General features: G+C 40.3%; 1 protein-coding gene across 2 annotated transcripts in view; it reads left to right on the top strand.

The window, feature by feature from the left end:
• The window catches only part of KALRN (kalirin RhoGEF kinase), a 464,195-nt gene that overhangs the window by 296,971 nt on the left and 149,279 nt on the right, over positions 1–17,945 (top strand). For both annotated transcript variants that reach the window (XM_050976704.1, XM_050976705.1), the window contains exons 14-17: positions 1,693–1,888; positions 7,492–7,658; positions 13,551–13,670; positions 16,316–16,507. In XM_050976704.1, coding sequence (XP_050832661.1) covers positions 1,693–1,888; positions 7,492–7,658; positions 13,551–13,670; positions 16,316–16,507 — 675 coding nt within the window. The remainder of the gene's footprint in view (positions 1–1,692; positions 1,889–7,491; positions 7,659–13,550; positions 13,671–16,315; positions 16,508–17,945) is intronic.

Below are 17,945 nucleotides of genomic sequence, written 5' to 3'. Positions count from 1 at the left end.
CTGAACATTAACACTGAACATTTGCATTTAACAAGTGAACATTTCCATTGAACTTTGTGTTGCTGTCATGGCTGTAGGAACCTGCACTCACTCTAAATTAAATCTGTTGTTTGTAATTTGAAAGAAGGTCAAGATCACCTCAGTTCTAATTACTGTTAGCTGAGCATCTGCCCCTAAATGTAAATGTATCTGGTAAAATTCTTTTCCACTATCAACTTTGGACATTTTCCCCTAACTGTTAAATCTGCCAATAAGTCTCCTCAGTCCATGGACTCCTGCTGTGATATGTGAATGAATCAGAGGCTGCTGGAACCAGGAATGGGGGCAAAGACAGTGGAGAGATAGCTATTATTTAAAGGTAATTGAGTGGAATGGGCAAAGGAACAAGCCGAAGAAAAATAGAAACCCCTCAGGATATCCACGCTCTGCCTTCTCTTTCACAGATGCGTCCCAGGTTCTTCACTGAGTAAGTCTGCTTTTCTGCTTCTCTCAAAAAAGAGCCTAAAACATGCCCTTTTTCCTTCTAGTGCAAAACTCTGTGCTTTTGTCCATTCTACTGTGAGAAGGGCTGAGAACTGGTCCATTTGGGTCCTCTTCCTAAGCCTGCGCTGCACATAATGTATGTTTTCTGAAAAGGAAAGCTGAATGGAAAATTCTGAATCTTGGTTCCTTAGGAAGTTAAACATCTCTCTGCACAGAGGCCCTGAAGAGCACTTTTCGTGAGAAGCAGAGAACTTTTCACTGCATCATAGTATGTACAAGTGGGAATGTAGAGATCTACTTTTAGCTCTCCTGAATTTAGCTGTGAGGAATTGACCTATTAATCAGAATTAAGGCATTTATTTAATCATTTTCAATCCTTCTAAGACTTGTATTCTGCACTGTACAACTTAATTCCCATTTCCCTTGTCCCCCATCTCTCATTCATTGTCACTAGCACAATTCCCTCTTTTTTTTCCTGCAGCAGCAGAACCTAGGTTGAGGTGAGACTGGGCTGCTTAGCTGGAGGCTAGATCTTGCTTTAATTGCACAGGCAAAACTGTAGGACTTTGATACCAGCTGGCTTCTGTGGAAAAAGATGTAAAATGCAGAAGATAAAATAAATGGACTGCCTAAATTATCAGCCTGTGTGTCACAATTAGGAAGCAGAGAAAGCAAAGAAGATTTTGCATGTTCCCAGGAGTTACTGGCAGGTCTTTGGTTACAGACAGGTTTCATTTGTGAATCTGTAGATGATTAACCTAAACCTTGAGTGTGATGTTTCTATATTGTGCATTACATCTGTGATATGTAACATATAATATGTTGAAAAATGAATGTTTTAGAAATGTTCAGGCCATTTTGGGATTGTGTGGTTGCAGGGTATTTTGTAATTCCAGAAGCATTGTTTTTTCATTTAATTTGAATATATTCAGAAATGTTTGCTCTACCATCAAGGAGAATATAGTGTGTATTCTCTTCCAGTGTCATTTGGAATATGTAAGGGATAAGGAAGGTGACAGTATTTGTTGGACTGATACTCTTTTCATGGATCCTCACCTAAGAAAACTGTGAAGTACCACCATTAAGTGGGCAGGATCTGGAGTTTGAAGGTTTCTGGATCAGAGTCAAAATGTGAAGTATTTTCTAATCCAAACATTGTTTGAGAGTAAGACATTTCATTGATCCTGTGTCTGTCTTCTGCCCATGAAGGTTACAGCAGAGCTGGATGCTTGGAATGAAGATCTGCTGAGGCAAATGAATGATTTCAACACTGAGGATCTGACTCTGGCTGAGCAGCGATTGCAGCGTCACACTGAGCGGAAACTGGCCATGAACAACATGACCTTTGAAGTCATCCAGCAAGGGCAAGACTTGCACCAATACATCATGGAGGTCCAGGCTTCAGGTGAGAAGAACAATTAGATCTTTTTTTTACGTGGAAAAAAAACAAACCAAAAACAAAAACAAGAAAAAGCCCAAACCCCCAAAATGCATAGCAAGCCAAAATACCACATTACATATTAAATAAGCTTTTAACATAAGTGTAGGCAATACCTGTCTCTCCATTCCCGAAACTGTTCCACAAGTTTTGAGAATTCTGATTCAGGATTTTATGTAAAAACCTGCTGTTTCTTTGAGACTGAAACTCATTGAGAAAATGAAGCTGAATTTCAAGTTTCATTCAGAAAGTTTCACAGCTGCAGGATGGAGTGTGTGATTGACTCCAAATTGGATGGAGAGGGGAGGGCATGACAAGCTCCTTGTCCTTGCTCCAGCTCAGAAACAAGTACTGAAGTCAAGAGCTACAGATCCTTGAGCTGGGCAGTCAAACCTCTGATCTGGATGCATTCTAGTGGTTCTAGATTCCTAAGCTTGCTAATCTGACTGCAGATTGACTTTAGTGAGAGTCAAACTGACCAGATGGGCTGGCTTCATTCTCTGCAGACTCAAGAGAACCTTTTCCCTGTTCCCCATTTCAGGGTGAAAACATGCCCAAGGGAAAGAGAGGGAGAGTAAGGGGAGAAAGAATCTAGTTATCTAAGAGTCCTCTGGAAAAGAATCCAAATGTGAGAGCCTTCAAACCAGTAATGAAATGGAACTCTTGTTTCTAGCCAGTTCTACTTGGAATTGTTTTGTGTAAAAAGGGAATATGATAAACCATACTGGAATTCTCCGTTTCAGAGTGCACTTAAGGGTAGCAACTTAGGTGTAAAAAAGCCCTTTGAGATGTGCTCTTAAATTAAAGTCTTGATTCATTTTGGTAGGGATGCTGTCTGATTTTACTCTGCTTCTCAGCATAAGAGAATATCTAATACATCCTAAAGTCAAAATTTTTGTTTCCTTGGATTTTGCATCTGGAAAAGGAATATCATAATTCAGATTAATCACTGCATAAAGCCCAGAAGTGAATGCTACTTGTGTAGTGCTTTAACCTTCTAAAACGTTTGGAAAAATTGAAAAGCAAGAGCAGTTCCTGTTCTTTCCCTAGTTTGAAATAAAAAGGATTTTATGGTATTATTCTTTGGCAAACATTTTACCTCTAGGCACCTACCTTCAGAACAATCTGGCAGTATCCAGCCTGATTTGGCAGGCTGCACTCAACAGAGGCTTGAGGACTGCTTCAAGAGGATGCTGTGAACTAGATAATCTGGTGCATTCTGTGAGCCCCTCTGAGATCTGCCCACACGATGCCTGGCCCTGTGCTTCAGCCTCCCTGCTTTCTGAGTTAGGAAACTCCTCCTGAGACATTGGTTAAGATGTTTGTGCTTTGTCTATTTGTTTTTTCATCCTGAAGGAATCCACGGGAGGTAAAGAATATGATCCAGAGCAGAGCACAGTTAGGAGCCTCAGTGACTGAGTTTTAAAAAATAAAAAATAAATTCTGTGTTTGTCAAGAAGTTACAAACAACTTCTTTTGGATTGCTGACAAAAGGTTAGCAACTCAATGAATTGACTTGTAAAATGTTTTTGTAAGATTCTCTGAGGCCACTTTCTATGAAGCCTACCTAATAAAAATCCACTGCTCTCAAAAGCAGGGAAGCAGAAGTCCTGTGGGGATGTAGAGTAACTATAGTAAATCAAAGGTAATGCCCATGTCTAGTATGCATGGAATGCTAAATCCTGGGAGAATAGAAATATAAGGGAGAAAGGTAGTACTTGGGAGCCTACTGCTTCTTACTTCAGTAAAGAGCAGTTATACTTCATAAAATGTGATTGAATTTTACTCCCTCTTCTGGAATCCTTTATCATTACCATTCAGGGTATAGGGTAGGGATGATTGTTCTTAACTGCCAGAGCTGAAATTTGCAGAAGTTCTGGGAAATCAGCTGCTATTGCTGCTTTCTATTGTACACTGTCACCACTGCTACAATCAAAACTCAGCCGTAGCCACAGAAGATACAACCAGGAAAAGTGTGATTTTCCAGAGCCATTCTACCTAACCAGCCACACTTAATTGACCAAGTTTCTTCGCTTCCCTATAAGTCTCTTTGAGCTTCATTCTTTTCAACATGCCACACAGGAGACTGACTTGATTTTGATCACTCTCTCATTTGTCTTGGAGGTCTTTAAGCCAGCAAGTCTGTCAGATAAAATTACATCCACATACTGCAATTTATTATGTCTTTTTCACTTGGAAGTCTTCAGGAAGTAGAAAAAGAAGGTTTTAGACATTCAGCCATGATTTTTGCATGTCTGATGCAGACTTGGAGCACTGACCCTTAGTAGGCTGTGGAGTGTCTGGCAATCCCTGTAAACATTCTTGTGTTGGTACAATAAATCCAGTGGTTCTGTGATGCACCATGTCAGACTGTGGATATTGAGGCCATCCACACAATCAGGCTTCTCTGCAAGCCCAGTATTTCCAGAGTTCCATCCAGCTCAGGGTTATGTTCCTGTGATTCCTTCCAATGCTCCAGCATGTGGGAGTGAGCCTGGATTAGACTGTTTTCTCCAGCAGATTAATTATTTTTTAAAGAAATATTTAGTTTTGTTAGGGAGTAGGTAAGATCAGGAAGTCAGTTGCATTTCCTGAAATTTTGCAGTGCTTGCAAATCATTGCTAAAATCTGTGTCAATCAGGAAACATATTTGTATATAGAGAATATTATAGTAATATTCTCAACAAGACTGAAGTTTTTAATGAGGCAGCCCTTTTTGTTTCAAGGAACCTATCTGCTATTTTCCTGTTTGATTTTACTTCTACTGCTGATAGCAAAGCTAAATATGTGGGTAAATACTCTCAGAAATGGTTGTTGATTTTTCTGGAAGCCTAACTCAATACGTTGAAGGAACCTGGTGTTTCCAAAAGTGACAACTTGGACACTTCTGAGAAATCCATTTCCCACAGAAAGTTTAGGATAATTCTTCAGGAGTAATTCAGCACCTGGGCCCAAGCTGTGGTGATGACATGATCAGGTAATTTATTAGCATATGCACCTTAGTTAGTCTGATTCTAGGCATTAAAAGCAGTTACACTCTAATAGCTAGTTAATTGATTGTGCAAATTTATTTGATTAATAAAGTCCATTTGCACTGTCAATATCATTGTGATAATGAGCCCCCAGTTGGGGGTCTCTAATGGTTTACAGAGCTCCTTTTAATATCTTAGACAAATTGCTTCTAAGTCAAACCTGAAATACACTGTAGAGCTGAAGTTGGGGATATTTATTCAGTACCTGCCTCATATGTGTGAGATTCAAAGTCCTTTTGCTTCCCGCCATCAAGCTAATATTGTTCACCTCTTTTCCAAGTGTTGCATTGCTTAAAAGGGAAACAGAAATCTATTTCATTTGCTTTGTGATGTCCTTTATAGTTAATTATAACTGTAGTTTATATTGCAAAGAAGAGACTATAAACTCTGCTATCACAGGCTCTTGATATTTCAGCACAAAGCAGATTTGAAGCAGTTTCAGGACAGTTTTGTACAGATTAAAAAGCAATACCCCTTCCCTAGACTGAATTGTATCTCACACTGCAAGCAGTTCAGGTGTCACTAATGTATGTTTTGTAGAATGCCAGTTTGTGTGGCTCAGTACTCTTTCCTGTAGGATTTTTAAAAAACATTTTCAATTCAATATCACTCACTTGACATCTGCTGCACTGTTTGAGGCAGTAGAAGAAAATGGCAACCAAGTTCATTTTATCAGAAAGTCAGCTGTGCTTTTCTAGCTGTCAAAACACAATGTAAAGATAATATGTATGAAATTATTCAGGAAACAAGGCTTTCTATTTTGCCAGCCAATACCTGAGAAGAAAAAGCGCTCTCACCGCACGTGCTGGCACCGCAGAATAAATCTGCGTGACATGTGACAAGCAGGAAAGGGCAGATCATTCATCATGGGGAGCACACACTGCCCTTGGATGGCATCCCAGGCTGTTCCCTGGTTGCTGCTGATGAGTTAGCACGATCAGAGCTGCACCAGCTGAGTGTGCAGGAGGGAAAGCTGTGCATTTAATATCCAAGAGGTGTGGTGAAGTCAAGCATACAAAAAGCCATCATGTCCTCGGGATACAGAACCATATGCAGGCTAATTGCAGCAACAATGCCTGGTGTCTGGCAATTGAAAAGAACTTCACTCCCAAGAATAGAAACATATATTAAATTTCCAGTTTTAAATGGGAAGCCAGGGGCCATTCCACTTTATTTGGTAATGAAGGAACTGTTTTGTTTTGGCTGGGAAAGGGAATAAGCCAATCATTTGCATTCCCATGTGCTTTTTCTGATAAAACCAGAAACCAGGAAAAGGGATAGGGTTAGTAATAAGGTCGTATTTATTTTGTGTGCTGTACTGTGAAGATACCGCTGAATGAAAGTCATGAGTCTCTGAGGAGGACAAAGAGGGAGGTAAAGACAACTTTCTAAATGGTTTTAAAAATATGTCCAAGACTTTTTTTCAGCAACTTCTAATTAAGACATTTCTTTATTAATGCTGTCTTATTTTGTTAAATCAAATAGCTTTGGTGGAAAGTGCAGTGTTTTGTCAGCATTACTGCAATCATATTATTTTTATGTTAGGTTCCTTATCCTTCCTGCTTTGAGGCCAATGGCAAAATTCCAGTAGACCTTCAAAACGGAAGGGTCTTTATTAGTTTGCAATCCCAGGGACTGCAGTAACATGGGATGACATCATATTTCCTCCAGACCAAACCCTCCAGTTGCACTGGTGGTGAACCCAGCATCGCAATCTCATCAGTGGCACCCAGAAGGAAGGTGTGAAGCTCTGCACTGTATTTATTTCATATAAACACTGCACACAAGGCTCACAGTGTCAGAAAAACATTCAGGAGGTAGGAAGGGCCTCAGGAAGTCTCTATTTCAATCTCCAGATCAAGTCAGGGCCATGAAATCAGACCAGGCCTTTGAGGGGTTAGCAAGTTCATGTAGGATGCAAGAGAGGGGGATGTGGTACTAAGACACCCTTTCTGTCTGCTGTGTGAGGAGTGGACAAAAGTCAGTCTGTGGAATAATTCTGAATGAACTAAAGTCTGATTTAAACTAAATCATTGTTGATGTTCCTCTACAAACATCCAGACAGAAAAAGGTTTTCTCTGTGGAGCTCCCTGCACTGCTGTAGATCTATTAGACTTTTCTATTTTCTTCCTTCTCTCTTTTTTCTTCTAGTTTTTTTTCTTTTTTTTTAACATGCATTTCTAAAGCATAAGTTTTTTAATTACCCTAAAAAACTGAGGATTTTTCTGTCTTTTTTAAAATTTGATGTTCATGCAAGTTTTTGAGTAAGACTGTGCTTAAGTCAGTCCAACTGGCCAGATGCTGATGAGTCAGATGAGCAATGACTACCAGAGAAACACCACTTTGTAGAAAAATGTAGTGATGAAGATTAGGAAGCTGTGAAAGCCAAATATTACACGTGAGAAAGTTAAGTGAGAAAGAATTACTCAGTTGCAAAGCAGTGTGTTAAATGGCAGAAAATTTTAAAGCTTCCAGTTATGCAAAATTGAAATTTCGAGTAAGTGCAACAATCTCTCTCTCTCTCTCTGCATGTTACAGGCATTGAGCTGATCTGTGAAAAAGACATTGATCTTGCAACCCAGGTTCAAGAACTGCTGGAATTCCTTCACGAGAAACAGCACGAGCTGGAGCTGAATGCTGACCAAACTCACAAGAGGTTAGAGCAGTGCCTACAGCTCAGGCACCTCCAGGCTGAGGTCAAGCAGGTGAGAGTTTTTAACCACACAATAACAAAGGGGCTTGAGAGGGTTTTCAGCCATCACAGACATTCCCACTGCTAAGCCAGAGTCTGCTAAGGGACTAACCTTTAGGTGGGCAGTCTAAATCCCCCTTTCCTCAGGAGTAGTTGATTTGCTGGCAGGGTACAGAATGGCCCTTTGCCAATAAGAAGGGGTTCTGCTCTCCCAAGTGTGCCTGGTTTTGGCTTCATGAGTAGTAATGGGAATTCTGTGCAGAACTGACCACGTAGCTTCTCAACTGGAGAAGCGGCCTCAGACTCCAAGTGCTCTGGGAATATATGTATTTGATTTGTGACCCAGATTTAAGCTGAGGTGGAAAACAGGCCCAAAGCAAAGAAAATTGAGCTGTGAGGCCTAAGTATGACATTATGGTAGTTTCACCTTTTCATTTCTTGCTATACATCTGTTGTCTTGCAGGAATCTTTAACATCTTCCAGTGATTTAAAAAATTCTGTCAGTGGCCTCTAGATCCCAGGACTTGTTCAGACCTCTTAGTATTGTTACACTGTTTTCTTTCAGATTTCAACCTAGCATAGGCAGTCATGTTCTGCCTCCCTTGGTTTTCCCTAATATTTCATTTGTATGCCTTGTGTTTCTTTGTTTTCCTTTGCTGCACAGGATAACATTACACTTCCTGCTTCCTAGCCCATAGGAGGCTTCACACTCTAGTGTATGTCTGTCTTTTTATTGAATGTTCTTGATTTCATCAGGAAAACCAGGAATGTTTTTCCAGACATCTGGAATATTCAGTTTTCCATTTTACTGTACAAATAGGTGGGCTGGGGGGTGGTGTTGGGACAAGTGTCCAAATACTACAAGGTGTTCATGAGAGATATCTGCTCATTTGTTTAAGTAAACACATACACACACCCTCTGAATGCTCAGTACATATGACCATAAATATTCACTTTTGAAGACAGAATAACTGAGTGATGTTTTATCTAAATTGCTTTATCATTGCCAGCAAAAAAAAAATCCTTTACTCTCAGTAAACTGGCAGCACTAACAGCAGTGTATACATTTTCTTTCAAAGTCCACTTTGATGTGAATATTTTTCAACTCTACCTAAAAGTAGCATAGAACTCTCCTAATTTTTATTTTTAAAATATGGTCATTTTGCATTTGTGATTATTGAAGACCAGCTCCTCATGAAATTCTGGAGTTCTGTAGACTGCTTGGCTTTACTCTGAAAAAAAAAAAAAGAAAACAAACCAAGCAAAACCCAGAAACACTTTGTGATATTTATAACAACCATCTTAACATGATTATGAAGTATATACTTTGGTTTTTTTAATAGGTTCCTGAAGTTTCTTAGCTTAGCTAAGCCTGGAGGTGTATGTGGTAGATATGTGGTAAAGCAGGGCCATTTTAACTTATGACAGAAAGCAGAGAGGTGTGACATGTGGAGCAGAAAGGCTAAAGGTGCAGGTTGCCCACTTGTCTGGGAAGAAGTGCAGTCAGCCCTGTGGCTGCTCCTGCAGCCATTCAGTGGCAGTGCAGCACTTTCTGCAGTTACCTGATGTAATTTGCCTTATTATCAAATATCTGCTGGTCCTTAACTATTTTACAACTGAAATCTACCCAAAGGAAGTGTGGTTATAGGCCTGAGCTAATACTGTGAGAGAACAGCTGCCTTCAATTATTATTTCCTTAACAGAGGTGGGACCATCAGAGCCTTTGTTATTGTGTGACCTCCCAGCAAACCAGTAGTAAAAAAACATTTTATTTGTTCAGCTGAATACTAAGAGCCCCTTTGCTTGTTAACCTATAAATTACCAGAGCTACAACCTCCCTTAGAAAGAGGCAAGTTAAAATATTTCTGTGTCTTATCTATTTGGTTTCCTGTAGATGAGTCATATTCCCAACCATTTAGTGAAATTGGGAAATGTATTGATTTTGGCTTGTAGTTCCTCTCCAGTCTGGACCAGGTTTCCTTCACTTTCAGTTTAGTGCATCTGAGATGATGGATGATCTCATTACCAAATTGCTTTCTCTTGTGAATGAGTTGAGATGTGGTTGTTGCAAGACACCTCCTTAGCTGTGTTAAGTTCTGCTGACAGAGTAAAATTGGTCAAAGCTGCTACATGTACATGTGTTTGCATTTTGATATAATGGCTCATGGAAATAAAAAGTCTTTAAACTGTCTCTATCTATTTAAGTTTCATTTACCAGAGATTTCTGCTTTATATCATATGCACCAAGGGTTTGAATGCCAAGACAATGAATTGAAGTTTGGGGCCATTAAAGTGGAACAATTCCAAATGAGATGTTTTGTGAACTGCTTTAGAGTGGAACTAGTAAAGATCAGTAATTCACAAGGTCTTTGTTAATAATAAAAATTCTGCCCAAGCCTGATTTTCCCTCATTTGGATCCTACTCATTTCTGACAGAATGATAGAGCTTGGACTGCTTACATAAAAGTAATATCTGAATAGATTTGTGGAGATCAGTTTAAAAAAACAAACTCTAATGCTGTGCCTGCAGCTGTTTGGCTCCCCTATCCCCTTAATTTATCTTTGTATGGTTTGGGCTTTTTTTAAAAATAAATTTTGAACTTGACCTAATTTGCTCCAAGATATCCTCAAGGTGTCCCACTACACTTGCTTTCCAGGTTGTTTTGAAGTATATTTAATCCTTTTGATGTGCTTATTATCCATCTATTTTTGCTGTTTGGCATTAGATTTGCTTCAAAATATATATATGCCCAAAAGATGATGGGAAGTAGTCATTTGAGAGACAGTGAATATTTTTTTTTTTTTCCTAATCTAATGTCAAATAGCTCCTGGAAAACAGATGAAGTTTTAAACATGGTTAAAATTACCAGAAGCTGTCCTTGATTGTTGGGTCTGTGTTAGTAAAAGTTTCTGAAGGAAGCTACAAAGGGTCTGGAGGTGTAAAAGATTCACTTAGATTGTTTTCTCCTCTAAACCTCAAAATCTTTTCTTATCTGACTGGACAGGTATCCATAGCAAGGCCCAAAGTCTTTTTTAGAAACATGAAGAAAGAGTTTTAGAAACATTCTGACTAAACTGAGCAGTAGACAAAAGCACTGCATGGCACAGAGCTCTCACTTCTTAAGGATGGCTGCACAAGGGGAGCCTCAATCTTTATTTTTCCTGTAGAGTCTGACTCCTTGCTCAGTGAAGATGGCAGAGTTCCAGAGAAGAAATTAGGGGTTTTAGAAGAATTTGGTACTATTATTTAATTACAGAGAATCCCTGTACAGGAGCATAGCCTCTCTAAAGCAAATTGGAGTCAAAGGTGGGAGTTGTTTCAGAGTTGTGGTGGTTGCCCTGTTAAACAACCCAAGCCTTGAAGTAAAACTGTTCTCCAGGGACAAGTGGCTTTTATATAAGATCCCATAAAATTGTTTCTGCTTCTCTGTTATAAAAAATTGTTAGGATGTATAAGAAAGTCTTTGAAGATTTATTTCACTCCAGAATTATTTAGGCATTGCTTCTACAAAGCTGATAAAATCTGTAATTTGTAGAAAATATCTTTTTAAAGCTGTATTTTTAGGGTTGGCCTGTCTGCAAGTTGCAAAATAATGGTGAAACTATTAATACAGGAAATAATCATAGAAGTGCTATGTTCCTGTATTAGGAACTTTTCTATATATTTTAATGAAAAGGTATTAAGCACTAAATGAGTGGAAGCCACTTTGTGAGCAGGTCTTGTAAACCAGACACAAATGTATAAATGCCCCCTTCCAGCCAGTTCTAAACCAGGGACACAAGGAATGTCTCTGCAGGGTTTTGAATTTTGACTTAAGAAGTTTTGGTTGTGGAACTGATTTTTTTTTTCCTTACTGTATGTAAACAACACAAATAAGAGAGAAACATTACTGTGAAAATAGCTGATGCAAATCCCAGATGGGGCTCCAACACTGGAGTGCCAGACTTATCAAAGTGGATAGGGGGGACTGTGTAAATGCTTCCAAGCAAAATTTGCTGGTGCTTGGGTGCTCCTTGGGCCTGGAAAAGGGGATGTAGGAACCAGAATGGGTGTCCAGCCCCAAGCTCTGGGGGAATGAGAGCTGCTCAGGGGTGGCAGCAGCCTTGGTCAGGAGTGGTGCTGGCAGCATTGTTGGCACATGGAGTCCACCAGTCCACCTGAACTGCTTTCCCCTGGATAATTTGAGCCTGCAAGACTCTTGAAGAGAGGGATGAATATGTGTTGTTAACACAAGAGGAAACCTGGCAGACTGGTTGTGTGGTCCCTCTTCCTAATCAAATTCCTTTGTTGTAAGGCTGAGTTTATATATATTTTCTCTATTTAGAGGCTCAGATATACGGGTGAAATCTGTGTCAAACTGTCTGTGGCAGTTTTTGAAAAACTCAGCTGAAATGAAAGATGTTCCACAGAGGAAAAAAATGCTGCATTTTTAGCATACACACTAAATATTTTCTACATTCCAAATAGTCCAATGCTGGGTGCATTGCAGTATGTAAAACATGAAAGCATTTCTTGCCTCATGATGTCCTCAATTCAGGCCTTTCCCAGTGATCCTTTGGTTAACTTCAGAGTTTGGTACCATGTAGCTGATAATAATGCAGGGTTCAAGTCTGATGGGTTATAGAAAATGCCAGACAATACAATTTCCACCTGATAACTCAACTGCTTTTTCTTTAAATGTGTGATGCATTTACCACAGAAACAATTACACCTGCTGATGAAAGAGAAACAAATGAAATTAAATCTGCCACACTGTTGTACTGAGCAGAATGTAATTTTCTACAAATTAGGGTCAGCTACATGTATAGATATCTCCCTTTTTTCTCCTAGGGAAAACTCATGTTTTACCCTACAGGGAACTGAATGGGACTAACTAGGGTGATGCTTGATGTAGGGATGAAAAACAAAGCAATAAAAAATCCCTGTTTCCCCCAGGCAATTAATGGATCACCTGTAGAAAATGATAGTACAAAAGGGAAATTGCTATGTAGACCATTTCAGCAAAGTCAATTTTGGAAATCATGAGCCAAATTTAGGGCAGTGATTGAGCAGTCAGGCTTCCCTGTGGATCTGTGAATTGGGCTTAGCAACTTTCTGGATTTACTGGACTAATATGACACCTTCACAGGTAGGAAAAAGGCTTTGAGACAGCACAGGAAAGAACTTGCATGTGTGTTCTGGGTGCTAATTTCCTAAACACGTGTCCTAAAATAGCAGAAAATGTTGCTGCTTAAATGAGTGAGTACAAGCTTGATGGATTAATTATGTACATTTAGGATGTGATTCTGCAGTCATTACAGCATGGATTGCATGTCTACAAATAATTTAACATGTCTGCAGTAAAGCCTCTTGATTAAACACAAAATGCAAGATTTGACATTTTTTCCTAGCTGTGTGCAGGTGGAAACTCTTACTGCATCTTAAGTCCATGCCAAATGAATCCAACTGTGTCTTCTCCCTCCTCCCCCCTAAGCTCAGACTTTTGTGTGAAAGGCACACAGGCAAGTGAAACAGAAAGGTGTTGCAACATCTATGATTCCTGTCAGAAATTTGAAAATATGTTTAAATTCAAATCTCCCTCATTATGCTATATGGTTTTGCCCTGGGGTGTTTGCATAGGGGCACATTCATATTTGTGATCAAACCTTGAAAATGAGTGTTCTTTGCTATCCAAATATCCTTGTAAAGGAAGTTGAATTCTTCAAGCAACAACTTTTATCAATAAGATCTTTGCCTCTCAAAACTGTGTGCCATTAAGACCTTATGCCAGGATTTCTTTCTGTTCACAGAAAAGCTTTCTTTCTGCTCACACTTGTACAGGCAGGCTGAAGCATTTTCTGACAGGTGACTGCATAAACCCTGGCGCTGCAGGCCCCTTTCAATGAGCACATCCTTTGTTTGCAGGTGCTTGGCTGGATCAGGAACGGGGAGTCGATGCTCAACGCCAGCCTGGTCAACGCCAGCTCCCTCTCGGAGGCTGAGCAGCTCCAGCGGGAGCACGAGCAGTTTCAGCTGGCAATAGAGGTAACACCAACACCTTCTCTTTGTTTCTCACTCCCAGGTGAACAGCACACAAAAGGTTATCTCATGGGCATCAATCATTGCTTTCTTGAAGGAAGGGGAGGAGTAGAGGCTTTAGAGAATCAACTTATCATTAATCTCGTAATGTAGCCAGCAGCTAATAGTGAAACAAATTATTTATCACCTGCAGCTAATTCTTCTGCTGCCAGATATCAGCTTTGCCATTCATGAAAATGACACTCAGGCATCCCCTGATCATTTCCTTGATAAAAAAAATTAAGAAGATTAAAATTCATAAAGTGATCTGAAATGGGAAAAGTTTGTCAAGTCAGTTTCTTTCCACATCCACAGTCTGGAGGTCATTCCATTCATTTGTGAATGTTTTTTTACTGGATAATGTCTCACACTAAATAATCTTTCATTCAGCTTTCCTTTCATGAACCCCAGAAAAGAAACTCATTCCAACTCTCAGCCTCAAACAATTTTGACAAAGAAGTAAGAGGGGCAATTTTTAGGAATTGACTCCTAAACTGCTTTTTCCCCTTCTTGCTGTGGAGTAACAACACATCTCTGACCTGGCCCTTGGAAACTGACTGTGAGCCAGCCCTTTTGCCTCACTCATGGGGCCAGGAGGAAGAGTCCCTGCTCTGAGCAGCTTTCCTTTGAATGAGAAGGTAGTGAAGGACTAAGATCTGCCCTGAGCAGGGCAGTAAAATATTCCTAATTAAGCTCAGTGCTTCATATATCTCTGTTATTGTGAGCAAACTCTCACAGGGTGTGCTCACATCACTTGCTAGAAAGAGGTTGCTTTCTAGCATTATTTTTCCTGTTCCAGCTTAAAAGGTGTGTGTGCTTCCCAAATTATATTGATTGTTAGGTTTTTACAGAGAAAACAACAGCTGAAAAATACCCTTATACTTGAAAACTAAACCAAACTTTGAACTCTGCAACTATGGAGATTTGAAGAGATGCTTGACTGGGGATGGGAGGTGGGGGGAAGAGGAAGGGATGTCTCCTGGTAAACTAGAAATTAGTCAATATACATTACAGTGATGGTAATAATTCTAGAGTTTAAATCTCAGCTACTGACTTATTTTGATCCAGCTATGCTCAGAGTAATGAAGGAGCAGCTGTTGCAGCTCCTAAAGGAAAAGGAAGAAGTTTTTTATCAATTCTGTATGAGCTGGCTGGTACCAAGCTGTGCTGACCACATCTTGGCAGCCACCACCAGACAGCAGTGGGGAACAAGACACCCACTGGCTGAGTTATCACAGCTTCTGACATTGGGGAAGTGCTTGCATTTGGTGGTGAATGCAAATTGGAGAGGGAGAAGAGGGTTACACCATACTAAGTGGAAAATAAGTTTTCAAAAAGAAAAAACAGTAGATTAAATATTTAAAGTATTTCATGCTCAATATGGGGAAGAGATCAGCAAAGCACACAAGGCAGGAAGTTCTCTAAAAGCATTCTAGATGTAGAATTGATTTTCAGTTGAAATCCTTCAAAGTCTATTTCAAACAAGTATTACAATTCTAACATCAGTAAAGCAGCTGGATATTAAATTTAACCAGTTGTTCTTGAACATCTTCCTAAGTTTCTGCCAAGTATTAATCCTTTTTTCCTCCTAATAGCTTTCTCTACATTACATTATTCATCAGTGTATTGCCAGATGATTTCAAGCTTTTTTCCAGGTTCATGGCTTAGATCATAAAAATATCACATGAGAATTTGTCAGCAGCAGTTACAAATGGGACATAGCACAGAGGAGTCTGAGAGATTTTAGGGCTTCTGTTCAGGAGATTAAAATCAAATACCTGACTTAACCATGTGTGAACAGTTACTCAGGAGGCTGGGAAGGGATGGGGGCTGTTTTAGCAGCCCACAAAGGAAGACTTGGTAACTGAGAGGAGCTGGTGTAGGCTGAGGAATGGGGCAGATGACTCAGTCCTGCCTGTAAAGTGGCTACTGAGCAAACTGGGAATGGTGGAGAGAATGGTTTGACTCTCCCCAGCTCTGACCTTAAAGGTAGGAGCAGAAGTCTAATCTCCAGTATGAGCAAACTGACTTTCAGAAATGCATCTTGTAGGGGCTGCTACTTGTGATAAAGTTCATGGCCTTTAGTAAGACATTTTCTGGGATTGATGTTTTGAACAACTGCCCAAGTAAAGCTGCTGATGCCAGGTAAACTGCCTGGCAAGAGCTGAATTGGGGTGATGAGGCCCACAGTTTGCCAGCTGTTTAGAGTTGGCTTTTGGGCTGCAGATTGTGTAGGATGCAGTCAGCACTGAGGCTGGGTGAGAGCTCAGTGAGAGCTGCCTGCACCAGGCAGTCAGAATGGACCCCTGGGAGCCCCACCCTGTGTTACTGCCCAAGGGGGAGTAGCTGACCAGTGGAGCCAACCCATCTTAGCAGTGCTTCCATGTTCCAAGCTTTATTAACATGTTGCAAGTGTCTGTGAATAACTGAAACTAAAATGCTTTGCAGAAAGTGACTGTTAACTGAAGATAACTCTGAAAATATTTCACTCTCTCACATCCCCATGCTCACGCCTCGTTTCACCTTTCTACCTACCATACATCTGGCACATCTGTACAACCTCTCTTTCCTCCCCTCATACACAGTCCCTCTTTCATGCCACTTCCTTACAGAAGACACACCAGAGTGCCCTGCAGGTCCAGCAGAAGGCTGAAGTGTTGCTGCAGGCTGGCCATTATGATGCTGATGCCATCAGAGAATGTGCTGAGAAGGTGGCCCTGCACTGGCAGCAGCTGATGCTGAAGATGGAGGACAGGCTCAAACTCGTCAATGCCTCCGTGGCCTTTTATAAAACCTCTGAGCAGGTGAGCTGGACAGGGCCATTTCTGAGCCACAGTAAACCAAGTCTGAACAGTAAAAATTCTTTCTTTGACAAGTATTGCAACACAAAAAAATGTAACCCACTAACCCCTCAAAAAAAGACAAAAAGGAGCAGCAAGCAGCTTGTAATAACTTTCATCTCAGTTTTCAGTGTGGAAATGTAATTCTTGAAGGGGCTGTTTTTGTTGGGTTTTCTTCAATTTTCCCCTTTCAAACAGGAATAGTTTTGAAATCCCACCACTTTTGTTTAAAGTTCTCATGATACCTAGTTTTGAGGAATATAAATCTGTTTTTCCTTGATAACTGCTTGCAATTAATTAATTATTACTTTGTGAGCCAATGTTTTCACTAGTACTTAAATATCACTGTGCCAAAAAAGATGCCAAGATTTGAAGGGATTTCTCTTAAATCCACCTGCAACACACATAATTACAGCAGGAGCCCATTATATGCTATCCCAACTCTACTTCATTCCAGGTGTTCATGAATTGCAAAACGCATTCCAGTTGGCTGCTGGCACGGTGGGATTATTCATCCCTTGCACAAGCAGGTGCCCTTTATACTGTAGTCAGTGGGAATTAGTGTCACAGTGTGGCTACTCAAGCAGCCTTGCCTGATGTCTTTTACTGCAGCCAGGCAGTTGCTGTTAGCAGGGACACTGCAGGAACCCGTGGTTTTACACAAAAGGCAGCAGTGATTGCCAGGACATTTTCTATTGTTGTTGCCACACAGCTGATCCTCAATTAGAGAACCAGACATGGGAAGATTTTTAACACAACTAGATATGTCATTAGGGAAAGAGTGTACTTTTCCTTAACTTGGAGGCTAGAGATGATCCTTGGGCTGCTTTTTGGTGTCATTTGTTGAATGTATTTTTAAGACTGTTTAAGAGGAATGCATTCCTTATAACTAATGTATTTCACTGTGAAGAGTTTCAAACAGATTTACAGTCCCTGATGCATTCAAGATCAAAATGAATTACTGCTGATGGAGGAGTGTGAGAAATGAAAACTGTTAGGGGATTCATTAGAGCTTTAGACAGTTAAATGTACTGGCCAAAATATGCATTGGCAGTAATTTATCAGTTCAGTCTCTCTTCCAGTTTCCAAGTCTCAGACAAGCCCACTGCAGTGCCCACCAGTTCATTCATTGGTTGTGTCTATTCAGCAAACGTGCAGGGCAAAGATCATTCAGTCTTTGAATGCTCATGAACTCATGCTGCAAGCCTGTCATCTTCTCTTGGGCTGCACAGCTGATCCACAGTCCTTAAGGGTCTGCTCCGTGACTGCCTGACAGTGGAGTGAATCATTTACTGGGTCCTGAATTCTCTGAGTAGCCAGGAAAAGGAGCTAAAAGAACAGAGAGAGTGTCACATGCAGCCAAACTTTTTCATGCCTGTCTTCCCCAAGTATATTATGTTCT

Source organism: Serinus canaria, chromosome 7 (assembly GCF_022539315.1).
Source record: "Serinus canaria isolate serCan28SL12 chromosome 7, serCan2020, whole genome shotgun sequence".
Classification (NCBI taxonomy): domain Eukaryota; kingdom Metazoa; phylum Chordata; class Aves; order Passeriformes; family Fringillidae; genus Serinus; species Serinus canaria.
The sequence above is the reverse complement of the archived record's forward strand: the minus strand, read 5'-3'. Positions and strand labels throughout refer to the sequence as shown.